The sequence below is a fragment of the Arachis ipaensis genome, chromosome B2 (genome assembly GCF_059453495.1).
Source record: "Arachis ipaensis isolate K30076 ecotype BB chromosome B2, ASM5945349v1, whole genome shotgun sequence".
NCBI classification, from domain to species: domain Eukaryota; kingdom Viridiplantae; phylum Streptophyta; class Magnoliopsida; order Fabales; family Fabaceae; genus Arachis; species Arachis ipaensis.
In genome coordinates, this window is record NC_142437.1 from 115,499,664 (window position 1) to 115,513,882 (window position 14,219).

Genomic DNA, 14,219 nt, shown 5'->3' on the forward strand with positions numbered 1-14,219 from the left:
AAATTGGCTCAAATTATTATGTAACGGCTCGAACCACTCGGTCCGAATCTCTCATTGGCCCAATTACTAATTGCTCGACCCACGAGTACAATACTTAGAATCTCGAATTAATTCTTAAAATTTTTAATATTACGATTTTAAATAAGTCTATCAATTTTATGAAATTTGTACTAAGTCATTTTATAATTTAAATCTTGTTAAAATTTTACGTTTTACGTTCTTAATTTACTTTTTTGATTTTACGTAAAATCTTGATTTTCTCTACTTTGTCCGAGTGCTAGGCCTGAGGGAACACGAGTGAAGATAATCCATTTCCATTTTGCTGTCATTCATATCAATAATATAAGAGTAAATGGTTAAATTAGTCCATAAAAAATTATTTATTTTTTAGATTGGTCTTTGAAAGATTTTTTTAGTCAAATTCATCTTTTAAAATTTTTAAATTAGTTATGTTAGTCTTTTCGTCATTTTATTTGTTGATGACGTCAAAATTTGCTAATGTGACACGTTAAGTGACACCCCAATACACATCTAAAAATTTTAATTGACTATTAACATGATTAGTTTATAAAATTAGATAAAATCAACTCTAAATTAAGAGATTCCAATCCTTCAAATTCTTTCCATAATTACATTTTACTTTCATCTAATTTCATAAACTTATTATATTAATAGTCAATTAAACTCTAGATGTGTATGTGTTGAAGTGTCATTTAATGTGTCACGTTAATAAATTTTAACTCCGTCAATAAACAAAATGACGAAAAGACTAATATGACTAATTTAAAATTTTTAAAAAATAAATTTAATTAAAAAATTTTTTCGAGAACCAATTTAAAAAACAAACGACTTTTCACCACTAATTTAACCGTTTACTCTATCATATAACGAAGAGCACATTATTTTCTCTAGATATGACATATTAAATCTTAATTTTTGCATTTCTCTAACTCATTTAACTTAAGTCTCATAATGTCTTTGCAAATATTATTCTTCCATTTTCAAGTTGGAAACCACCTAGACCATACCCTGGAGTTCGTCTCTGTCAAATCTCATCACCCCACCTAGCTACTACCAATACAGATATTAATTTAAATGTAAAATTAAAAAAAGAGTATTATTAGAATTTAGAATTATATATGTTAAATGACCAATAATTTTTTTTATCTTATATTTGAATAAACGTTAGCCAACTTTTCACTTTTTATCACTAAGAGTGTTGACCCATATTCCTCTTTAGTTATAATAGCTAGAAACGAGTATATAAAAACCTAACTTTATTTAAAAAATGGAAGTATATTTCTGAGTTGTAGCGGACATACAAGATAAAATATGATCCTCCCCACCCTCCGGTCCTCCAATGTAAACTGCATAAGCACGTGTTGTGACTCTCCATATATAGTATCAAGCCAGCATCTTCATAAATTTCAAACTTCCATTTTTGATGCCTTCGTTCTTACTTCCATCATGAAGATATATATACTAACTTCCAATAATAAGGCATAGGACTTCATCTCTATCATCATGTAGGACAACACACTATTAATCTCCTTTAAATTTTAGTCAATTTTATCGTTACTCTTCTCCATTTAGTTAGGTGATGATATTTTCCAAAAATACCCTTTAAGGAAGATTAACATATAGATTTATAAGTGTTTAACATTATTAATAAATGCTAATGGATTTCGAAAAAAAATAAAGAGTACAATGTTTTTTTGAAAATTAACTTGTTATTAAAGATAAAAAAAAAGGAAAAAATATAAAATAAAACATCCTAAATTTTATATTTTAAAATTATAAATTATAAATTTTAATATAAATCTAAATATTGATATAAAATATATTAAAATAAAAAATTAAAATTTATTTAATTAACAAAAAGTACAGCACATCACTCCTTACTTAGTAAAATATATTTAATTGACTTCTTCATTTTCTTTCTTTCTTTTTTTTTTTTTAGTTAACAATTTCATGGACAAGTTAAGATAGATAGGAAGCAGACACGGTAACAATTGTGTACTAGTTATCAAAAATAAAATATTATTATTGTTGTTTCGAATTTTTAAGGAAACAAGAGGAATTAGAGATCTACATATGCATATATAATCTAATAAAAAGAACTAAGCTGGATTCGACCGAATGTTAGTTTTGAATGATTGATAGATATATATTAAAAAGGACCACAACAGCATCAAGACATATAATAAGGGACCACACACATTAGCATTTAGCAAGGAAAGAAAAACACACACTGCCACCACTAATTGCATGTTCTTGTGGGTGGACATACATAATATACATATAGCTAGAGACAAGAAGCAAGTAGCACTTCAATTCATCACGGGTAACTCGTACGTAACACCACATTTTTATTTTTTTCTTTTCTAAATTTCAGAAGATCCTGGTGGTCACTACTATAACATCCAACAAGTGCTTATCACCACCACAAATTGTCATGGAGATAACTTGTACTGTACGGAACCAACCAAAATTCTTGATTACTAAGAGAGGGGGGGGGGGGAGACTGGAGAGGAAAATTATTGATCAATGTACCTTAGTTTTAGTATTATTATTGTTATTATTATTACTAGGAACGCATGTATTTAATGGTTTAATGTTAAAGTGACACATCGTCTAGATAAGACACATTGAATTCTAATATTCAGAGCAAAAACATTTTCTTGATTTCAAATGCGACGCAATAAGATATCAACATTTATGTCAACTTTTCTCCACTCGGTGTTCAAAGTTAGCTTTTTTTACACCGAGTTATTGCCTTTAGACTTTGGTGGGGACAATGAATTGCAGATTCATAACTCAACTTGTCTTTGGACATGGCCCTATGACAAGTTTAATACACACCAAAAAAAGTTCAAATCCAAAATTCCTAATTTCTCAAACATATGTTTATGTAAAAATTTTAAAATATATAAAAAGTGAGCTTTTGAAACTTATAAAATATGTCAAATTCATATTGTTTTCCCTAAATCAAATGCGGCTTTGCAATTCCCAATCATCAAATTGAAATTTGGTTCTTGCTCAAAATTCACCCTTTAAAATAGATTTGAAAAGAAAAGAAAAGAAAACAATTGCTCGACAATTAATGCACGACAATTACTAAGTAAGAGCAAGTTAAATGACATCATCTCATTTTGGTGATGTAAAATTCAATAGACAATGCGCTACGTGCACGTGTTGCCCTAAAGAGGGTGTTAAATTAAGTCTTTCTCAAATATTTGATTTTTTTTTTCCCTAAACCTTATAAGTTTTTCCATAGTGTCACCGAGGCTCCAACATAATATCTATACCATATGATATCAGCACGTTGTTAATAGTTCTTTAAGTGAAAGATCTCACACAAAGTATCTTCATGTAAAATTAAAAACGATATATGAGAACCGCTAGATGATAATTAAATATTGAGTTTTTGGAATCAACTATAGGAATATTAACAATCACCGTGAAATACCATAATCTACTTGACAAAACGTTGGAGATCAATGAAATTTTACTATCTGATATTGATTTATATCAAAACTCGTCCAAGATTCATAACATATTTTCAATAGTTAACAACTAACATACAAAAAACGAGGCTCCTAGAGAATGAAATAAAGCTTAGTATCCCCACTCCTTCAACGATTAGGGACAATCAATATATAGATGGACTCATGGACCATGATTATAGTGTTTTGTGTCTTATTACTTTGAAAGCCAGTAGATGATGATGAACAACGTACAAGCTGCAATTACTGCCGACAGAATAAGGGTATCCCTTGAGCGCTTCCTTCTAATTGAAACTGCAAGAGCAACACACACGGGAGGTGAGCAAAATAAGGTGAATCCGAAAATCAGTGGCTAATTAGAAAAGTTTTTTCTTTATGCTATACCAAGTAGGGTACGAATAACGGGGAACTTGTCACCGAGAAGTTTCACTTTTCCTTGAACATCACCGAACAATGCTCTTTGAGAACCTAAGACAGCTCTTGTTGCTTGGGCTTGACTAATCACATCATCTATCTGATAAAAAGCATCAACAGTGAATCAAGAAAACTTTAACAAAGGATAATATAGTCATGTAATATAAGACCTTAAGGCTGCGTTTAATTCTGAAAATAGGACAAAACAAGACATTAAGAACAAGATACAAATGACAGAGATACAAAAATTAATGTTAATGTATTTTGTTTGGTAATAAACTAAAACAAATTATGAAAGTCCAATTTATTTTCATTTTTTTCATTCAAAAAATTTGGGAAGAAAAATATAATTATGAAAAATTAACAAAAATAATGAAAGAAAAAAATAAAAAAAGTTGTTTCTTATTAGTGTCTCTATGTCATTTCTATTAGAATGGACACAAAATACACTAACTCGGTGTCTCTGGATACAATGTTTCTGTCCATGTCTCATCTGCCAAACACGATTTTGTGTCTCTGTAAACAAACACAGTCTAAATTGTTTTTCTATATGACCTATTAATGTGAGTTCATGTAAGCTATAAAGAGCCAATAGTGAACATAGCCATTAACAAAATAAATAGATTATTTAAGACTATTTTTTCTAGGGAAATGGTATATCTAATTGGAAGATATTCTGCAAAAATGAATAAACCTGTACTGAAAATTTTGAAAATATAAAATTATAAAACAGACAATATGCCGTTAAGAATTAAGTATATCAAACTAAACATCAATGCCAGGGCACTCAAACCAACAAGTGTGCACAGATTAACTTAATGAAAAATTGAGATATGCGAGCAAAGTGATATTCAAAAGAAAAAAAAGGACAATACTTTCAGTACTGCCGGGATACTTAAGATCTCAATACCAGGACCATATAAATCGTTTGCATAAAGAAGCCTCTGACTTTCGTTTCAACATAAATATGATTTATAAGGCCCACAAAACTGTACAAAAGTTAAGACACTATATAACAAATCTAGGCTAAAAGGCTTCAGCTAGCGGTCCCTGAACTAGCCGTGGAGAATGAGCATGGTTTGTCCCCCACCAGTGAGACTTTTAACACACCAATGCTTATTAAGTGGTGACCACTTGCCCATAAAGAAATGTTCACACTCAGAGATAATTTAAGTAGAATAAATGCAACTTTACTTCATAGAACTTTGACTTACATGAGATATACTTCCATGGATGGCAGCTCTCTCCCGTAATAATTGATTCCTTGGTGACATACTACCCGATGTCTGCCACAAGAGGGTAAGTCTAGTACAACAACTAGAAAAACATCTATGTAATTTAACTCAAATCATGCTCATGATTCACCTTAATATCAGTAATATCGTCCCTGACAGAACTCAAAAGTTCAGCATGTTCCCTCATTGAGTTTATGTTCCCCTTGATACGTCTGAATTCCTGAGGAGAATACCAATCGGCGAGGTTGTTTGAAGTCAGCTTATGAAAGTTATAATAACTTTAAGCGTACTGTATCAATGTACAATTTATGACAGTAATGTTCTAAATGACAAAAGCTTGCTGGTTTGTGAAGCAGATACAAAAGTAAAAAAATTGGCATAACAGTTGGTAGGCTTAGACACAGAGTACCAAGAAAAATATACCTGTTAGAGATGCAAGAAAAATTTCATGGTACAATGGTAGGACTGCATATATGTAAATACAGTTAAGAGTGTAATGCCTACACAATTATAGGACCACTGTAAGAAAAACTTAAGCTCAGATTCCTGTAGGGTAATGCTCAACATTTTTTGCAGAGATATTCAGTTTTTTATATAGGGCATCTTCTAAAGCTCATAAAGTTCTAAAGGATGAAAGATGTCTTAACTTGAACTTTGACATTGGGCCAAAACATTATGCATTTCCAGTCCATATTAGCTGGTTTTGTTAGCATGGAATGGAATAACAAAATCTTTGTTTGTCAGTGTTCTTTTTTTTCCTTTTTTGGATATAGAAGGGGACAGGCTGAGGCTGAGGCCAAGCCCAAGGAATGTAAGAATATTGATTATCACTTTCCCTACATATTCAATTACTTTATCTCTCCTATTTAGTTCTAGCATTGACAGATTTCAAAAAATGAAATGAAAGAAAAATCATAAGAGCACAGGTAAGAGGGACATGTATTTTACTATTAGATCCTTAATCCTCAGAATTTGTAGATTGTAATGAATGCCACTATTGAGATGACAAAATAATCACATTCTAGGCACATTATAATGCTTCCTTATGATAGTCCGACCATGGTAAAGAGACAGATCAAATTCAATCTATTCATTTGCAACCTCAATCGGAGATGACAAAAGACTTCAAAGGTTCTCTCTGTTTTAAAATTTTCCATTTTTCATTCAGAGATAACATTCAATCAATGAAAGCTCCATTCAGTCACAGCCCTGAACCAATGAAGAGGAAATTATATATATATATATATATATATATATATATATATATATATATATATATATATATACAATCCTGCTACGTTACCAACAACATTTCTGCCAACTTCTGCCAACTCTTATTTATAACTGTGTTTAATGGAAGTGTCTTTGTGGATGTGTCTAATAAAAGTGTCTTTTTTATGGCTGTGTTTAATAGAAGTGTCTTTATAGATATATTTTCTGGATGTGTCTCTTTATATATGTGTTTAAAATATAATAATTAATTATTGTTGGCAATAAGTTGGCAGATAATATGTTGATACCCTATACTTTTCCATATATATATACACACACTTGTTTATCTTTTGGCATAAGATGACCAAAATCAAAGGAAGATATCATTTTGGATCAAGAATGGAAAAAAGATGTCACTAAAGTAGAGATAACACTCACATCTGACATTATGTCCAACCCAGGAATTCTAAGTAAGAAGATACACAAATGAATAAATTCTCATAAATCAGAATCTATAAATTCAGTCATGCCAAACCCAATTCCAAGCTTATCCATCTACTTAACAAAGAATATACAAATTCATAATGCGTCATGCACAACAAAATATATCTACTTCAACAATTTGCACCGCCACAGATTCATTATTTTCAGTTTTCAAGCTGCTCACAACTACATTATACATAAACATAAAGGCACTGTAAATATACCTGTGTAAACTCATGAAGAATATCTCTGTGCCTAGCCAACTTTTGAGTTACAGAAGTAGCTGGCCCAGCAGATGCAGCACATCTGCTCATTGAATCATTTATGTCCAACAGTTTCTCAAGCAAGGATTGGATTTCCATTTCCATGGACTTCCAGGACCTACTGGACCCAAGAGATGGTGAGCTTCCATCCACATAACCTAATAAGAAAATGTATATCACGATAAATGTAAGGAACCGACAGATTATTAATTTGGAAATGCAACTAATTTCTCCCATAGTCCCATCCATCCAGCTTCAAAACTAGCTTTGTATCTGTCACTTATCACAACTCTCTTGAAAATTTAAGCTGTCAGACGAAGACACATTAATTGTTTCACATGTCTAATCTAATTTGTCCATTCATGCAAGAGTCCTCTGGGTTTGAAACATATGTATCTAGAATTCCACAAAACCTTGTTCTGAGATTATTTACTTAGACAAAATAGGGGCAGAAAGATCTAAACTTGCAGAGACTCGGACAGATTCTCTGTCAAAAAACAAATATCCTAAAAATCTAAACCATCAAGCATTTGTACATTATAAAAGGTTTTCTACCAATAACATTATCTGATAAACAACTTGTGGTGATAAATGAATGTGGCAAAAAGCTTAGAAGTAGACATCATAATAAACTGGGGGAGATCCTTTGATATGCAAATTGCATATGTGGTCATGTAAGACCTTCACCTCGCCGTTGATTTATGTTATTTATTAGTTTCTGGAACTTTGAGCATGACATGCTCAATGGTGAGCATATGAGGATCAAAGGATATAAATATGGTTAGATCATCCGAAATTCCCTCATAGAGTATCTCTGCCCATCATTACCATACTAAAAGAAAACAAAAATATGTAATCGCCCACCATTATCATCCTAGCACAGTTGACTCCATGGACCATACAACATCAGCATTTCCACTCAATAAATCATGTTTACATTCAAACCATTGAAATCCAATCTCTTCTAATAGTTATACTTATGATTGTTCTAGATCTACTTCTACCTCTAAACATCTGAACTACCCTCCATATCTGATCTACTCTCTTCACTGAAACTTTTACAGGCCTTTCCTGCGTATGTCCAAACCATTAACACAAGATTCTGCAATCTTTTCTGGAATAGGTACTATCCGGACTTATCCCCCTAATGCATTTTGCTTCTAGCCACATTTTATCTAGTGCATTCACTCATCCAACTTAACATCCTCCTTCTCTAAACACTCTAACCTATTTTCATGTTGCCCTTTTCACATCTAACATTCAATTCTATATAACATGCTAATCGTATTGTCGTGGTGTAAAACCTATTAATATCAAAGCTACTTGAAATTAACAACCAAACATAGTAAGAAGAGAATTTCTTACATCCAAAATCATCACATCCCCTACATTATATTCACAATCCCCAATTCCACATAGTCCATGTTGATGCTAACATTTCTAACACAAAACCTAATTTGCTAGGAGCTAGTACGGCACCATACCTGATTTAAATCTAGCACTTCTAAAATAATCACTAAAAAGAAAAAAACAGAGAAACCGAATTTAATTATGATTATCGCGCGTTTAATTTAACAAAAAATTCCAAGAAGAGAACCTGGTGATTGTCCTTGGGTGAACCTTGTGCCGAGTTTGGCGTAGGAAGAGAGCTTGACGTCGAGATCGCCTTCGATCTTGCGAGCTTCCTTTCGAAGCTCCTCCCAACCCGATTCCTGCAGCTCAAGATTCTGATCCCTCATTCGGATCGATTTCTTTACAGCTACGGCGGTTACTCACCGTTGCAGCGTGGCGGAATGGTGGTGGAGAAGAATCGTGTGGTGCGGGTGCACCGTAATAGGTGGAATATAATGCAACCGCGTTCAAGTCTTAGTCTGAGTCCGATCTGATTCAGCTTCTGTTTTTCAAGTCTCACCTCACTGCATCGTTATTCGTTAATACAAGAACTTGATGTCAATGTGCGGGTCCAGATTCATTAGCATTGCTTATTACTCCATAATTATGAATGAGATTAATCATGTTTTGTTTCTTTGGAGGTCTTAGTTTCCTTTTTTCGGTTTGGAAATGTTACTTATTTATAAACAAAAATATTGTACACACGAAAAATTAGTCTCCAAAGATGCTTTTGGACACAAAAACACAAAATCGTATTTGTCAGAGAAGATACGAACAGAAATAATGTGTCTAACGACACTGAATTATTGTATTTTATGTAGCAGAAAGGACACGAAGATACTAATAAAGAACACAACTTATTTTTTCAGTTTTTCTTTCATTATTCTTGTTAATTTTTTATAATTATATTTTTTATTATTATATTTTTCGTCTCAAATTTTTTAATAAAAAAAATGAGAATAAATTATATTTTTATAATTTTTTTTAGTTTATCACCAAACAGGATACAAAAATACAAAATTTTATGTCTCTGTCTTTTATATCTTGTTCTCAGTATTATTTATCCTGTTCTCAAAAACAAACGCAATCCAAGAGACTAAAACAGGATATTGAAAACAAAACACAAAGAATATAAACACAAAGTTTAATATTTTATATTTTATTTAATAATTAATTAAAATAAATTATAAAAATTTAATTTATTCTATTTTTTCATACAAAATATTTATGAAAAAATATAATTATAAAAATTTGATATAAAAAATAAAAAATAAATTATATTTTTATTAGTTTTTTTGTGTCTTTTCTTCTAAAAAAATATAAAATATATTAATTTAGTATTTTTGAACACATTATCTCTATCAAAGTCTTATCTATTAAATATTAATTTTATTTCTGTGTGTCTCTTTTTCAATGTCCAATACCAATAAACAAAGGTAGACTAAATATTTACATATGTATATTAATATATGTGTTGTTTTATTCATTTTTATTGTATACTTTATACTTTTATATATTTTTTATATTAATAATAAATTTGGTTGTTGACTTTTAATATATATCTAGTATAATTTATTTATAAAATATTGGGCTACGAAAAATTAAAATAAAATAGCAATGAGCTTTATACTTTGATAGTAATCATACGACAATTAATATGTATCGAAGATTCAATGATTTAATTTTTATATAATGTAAAGTACTCTAATGACATTTATTTTTTAATAATTATTTATGTAGTTTATATAAAAATAATTATTTTTATTAAAATAATATTATGTAATTAAATACACATATAAAATTATTTTACACATTAAAATTCAATTCTAAAGGACAACAAATATCTTTCTTAAAAGTGCAACATAATAAATGTTTCCTTCATTTTTAAATTTTTTTTTACTGAGAAAAACAAAAGTATATATTATTTGAATTTTGAAACGATTCTAAAATGATTAAAGTGAAAAATTCGTGTTTATATACTTTTTTCCTCAAGTAATTAAACACAATAAACCGGTCAACTAAAGCAGATATCTTGTTTTACTTTTGTGTTTACTTTCTTTTAACAATTAGCAAGGGACAAATGGACAACATAATTCTTAATTCTAAACAAAATACATTCTTCTATGACCCCAACTTGTAGCATAACTTTTGTAAAGTCCAAATAATAATTGAGGCAAAAATTTTGTCTCTTACAACTTCAACGTAACCAAAAACCATCTTTTTGTTTTTGGGGTTGCAAAAGTTAAACCAGACATAATCAATCAACTTGTAGTATTGACCAAACAAAAGCCTAAAGCCATGGTTGGATACTCCTTAAATTCAACAAAGGGACTTGAAACCTGTACAGTTTCTTTAGGATATATAATTAAAGCAAGAATGACTTCTGTGGAAATTTACTATTTAAATTGGGTGGATCTCCAGTATTTCAGGATGACAACGAGACAATGCATAGTTTGCTTATCCTAATCACTCTTGGCAATCATTATAACGAGCGAGATTAAAGGGTCCGAGCAAAACTTAGCATTATAACATTGAGTCCCTTTTCCACTATGAGAAATTTCCGTGGATCTGATCCATGCCATTTTCTGATGAGCAGGATCCTCTTAAAGAGGCAAGCTCAGAGTATACTTTTATGGCACTGGATTGAGGAAGAAGGAAATAACACTAGCTAAGTTTTCAGAGAGAGAAAGAGAATTCAGAACATTTTGAGAGATAGGAAAAGTGGATATATTACAATGTTCCTTGAAATCTGATTACAACTGAGGTGAGCACCTCCTTATATAGAGGCCTCTAGATAGAAGTGAAATCTAAACAAACCTATCATACAATGCCAACTGGAGGATAAGGATAAGCCTTATCTTTTTTGGCGTTTTCTAAGCATGTGACTGAGGTCACTTTATTCTAGCACACTCATAATTATACATAGTGGGAACAACAGTGTTCTAATAAAGAGACGGTTTGAAATAGTCTTCTGGTAGGGTCTCATCACCGTCTGAGAAGGATGAGTCAGAAGCTAGATTGACAGCTCTGAAATCTGTATCCGGGTCTTGAAGGTAGAGAAACGGGTCTTCAGTGTTCTCTTCATTTGGATCTTGGGCATCTTGCAGATATGGGTCATATGGGTCTGAGTTTGAGCCTTCAGCATCATCGGGTATTCCTGCATCAATTCTATTTGGGCTTGGTGGTAAAGCATACACTCTTCCACCTGGATCTTCAGAATTTAGATCTTCTTTAGAATTTCTGCTTGGAACCTGTGTGGACGTACTGGGCTGGTCTCTTGGAGTATAAAAGGAGTATTGTCCAAATTGATTGATTATTCCTGAAGTTATAAATCTGGACTGAAACTCTTGGAGAGTTATCAGTGGAACATCTGATTGAAATGGGAGTCCTTCAACTACATCTTTTTCTCCATATAGTCCAGGCTGCCAAAGTTGACAAAGGTACTTAGCCAAGGCATTGAGGACTGCCTTTTCATCTGTGGGCCATATGGTAGAATATCCAACAATATCAACCTTGTTCATAGTATGTGCATTTATGGTATGTGCTCTACATCCAGTAAAATAATCTCTCTGTAAGGTGACAAAACAACAGAATTTCTGTTTTGCCTTAGAGGGTTTATCCCATAATTGGTGCTGCTCAAGCATATTATATAACATTCATCTCCATGCTCCAAGTGGTGCATACATAGAGAACAGTCGGACTAGATGAGAATGGGCTTGAGTACTATTACACAGGATGTGATATACAGGAAAGAGTGGTATTATGATAGCACATGGATATAGAGAAGACAGAGCCCAGATATACCACATCATTTCTTCTGGTATAGGTCCTTGGATTATTGGTATAGTGCAAAAAGGGGTATCCATGTCAAAGTACTTCGGATTTGGATGTATTTGGGTTATGGTAAGGAGTTGGTGTAGCCAGTAAAACAAGGTTTGTCTGGCTAGACAGCCTATTTGAAACTCTGTCTGGGGTCTTGCTTTGAAGGGAAAAGGACCAATTTTCCTCCTGTATGGGTTATTGTGAAGTGGACAATCAGAAAATGGAAGGGTGTATGAAGGGTTGTAGGTGCTCACGGTGCAAATGTAATGGATTGGTTTGGGGAGTGATTCTATTGGTTTGGGAGGTGGTTCTTTGGTTGGCCTGGATAGGAAATCTGCAAGTGTGTTTTGGTGTCCTTTGATGTGTCTTACCTCGAATTTATAGCGAGAGAACCAGTCCTTCCATCTTAGCAATTGAGAGTCTGGCAGGATTTTTTTCTTGATTTCCAGCATTGATGGGAAAGAGGTGTTATCCATTTCCACAGTGAAGTGATAAGCACTAAGATGAAAATTGAATTTTTCTATTCCCTTTTTGACAGCAAGAATCTCTTTGTAAGTGGCATGGTAATGTTTTTCAGATTCTTTGAACTGTCCACTAGCATGCGCACAATAGTGTCTTGTCCCATCAATCTCTTTAAGTAGCACAGCTCCCCAGAATTCATCACTAGCATCTGTCTGTAATATTCTTTTTCCTGTGCTGGGAATCTTTAAAGGTGGGGGGTCTTGTGCTATTCTCTTCAAGGTTTTGACAGCTGTGGTTTGCTCAGGTTCCCATGGTGGGGACTTCTTTTTTAGGAGTTTTGACAGCTGGCTGGTGTGTCTGGTCACATCTGGGATAAAGTCTCTGATGTAGTTTACAATTCCCAGGAATTGTTGGACTTGTTTGACCGTCATGTTTTCATCAGGAAAATGGATTAACTCTTTGGCGAGATGTTCTCCTGGTTGAAAGAATCCGTCTTCGAAGATCATCCCAAGGAATTCAATTTTTTTCTTAGCAATAGAGCTCTTTTTTGAAGATAGCATGATTCCTTGATCTTTGATGATTTGAGTGAATTGGGCCAGGAGTGCCTTGTGGGCTTCACTATCTTTTGAGAACAGTAAGATGTCATCAATGTAGATGAGCGTGGAGTGTAATATGGGTTCAAAGATTTTGGTCATTGCTTTTTGGAAAAGAGATGGGGCTACTTTGAGTCCAAATGGCATTACCGTCCATTGGTATTGGGCTTCAGGTATACAGAATGCTGTTTTGTACCTATCCTCAGGATGGAGCCCAATTTGCCAAAATCCAGCTTTTAAGTTAAACTTGCTGAATATCTTTGCTCCACTTAATCTTTGTGTAATGACTGAGATTCTTGGTAGAGGAAACTTGTCATCTTGTAGGAAGACATTAAGTGGCTTATAATCAATGACAAGCCTCTTTTTTTCTCTATTTTGCTCGGCTCTTTTTTCAACATAGAATGCTTGACATGCCCAGTTAGAGTTGGTTGGTTCAATGAGTCCTTGAACAAGAAGGGCTGCACATTCAGCCCTTGCTAACTTAAGATCTTCAGGGTTCATTCCTGAATGCGTGGCTTTTGTAGGGTTGATGTCCTCATTCTTTTTGAAGGGGAGTCGAACATAAAATTCTGGATTTTTCCATAAAGGAGCGGGATGATTGAATTGATCATGACTGTCACAACAGGCACTAAGGAGTAGCTGTTGGATCTCCTTATATTCTTCTGGAGCTTCTTGGATTTCAAGGATACTTTGTATCCCTGTGAAAGGCAAAAACTACCCTTTGTAACTTAGACCAGTGGGTTTGATGTGTAGCCCATGAGTTCAGAAGAAGGCATCGAATCCGAATAAAACATCTTTGTCTGGGAGATAACTTCCCAGTACTCTGAGCCAAGTGGT

General features: G+C 32.8%; 1 protein-coding gene across 1 annotated transcript; it reads right to left on the minus strand.

Annotated features, from left to right (window-relative positions):
* Positions 1-3,497: 3,497 nt before the first annotated feature.
* GOS12 (golgi snare 12) lies at positions 3,498-9,165 on the minus strand. Its single transcript, XM_016328644.3, has 6 exons — positions 8,711-9,165; positions 7,075-7,271; positions 5,286-5,375; positions 5,135-5,206; positions 3,891-4,020; positions 3,498-3,800 (listed from the first exon to the last, which is right to left on the minus strand). Exons 1-6 carry the CDS (start codon positions 8,850-8,852, stop codon positions 3,703-3,705), a joined length of 729 nt encoding a protein of 242 aa, XP_016184130.1. The 5' UTR covers positions 8,853-9,165; the 3' UTR covers positions 3,498-3,702.
* Positions 9,166-14,219: the final 5,054 nt, after the last annotated feature.

What these genes read in the sequence shown, in the direction of transcription:
- GOS12 (XM_016328644.3), bottom strand. Translation starts at nt 8,852, where the DNA reads ATGAGGGATCAGAATCTTGAGCTGCAGGAATCGGGTTGGGAGGAGCTT. An exon ending in TCCATGGAAGTATATCTCAT is followed by an intron (nt 4,021 to 5,134) that starts GTAAGTCAAAGT and finishes GCTTTTTATCAG; the next exon opens with ATAGATGATGTGATTAGTCA. An exon ending in CGTTATTCGTACCCTACTTG is followed by an intron (nt 3,801 to 3,890) that starts GTATAGCATAAA and finishes TTGCTCTTGCAG; the next exon opens with TTTCAATTAGAAGGAAGCGC.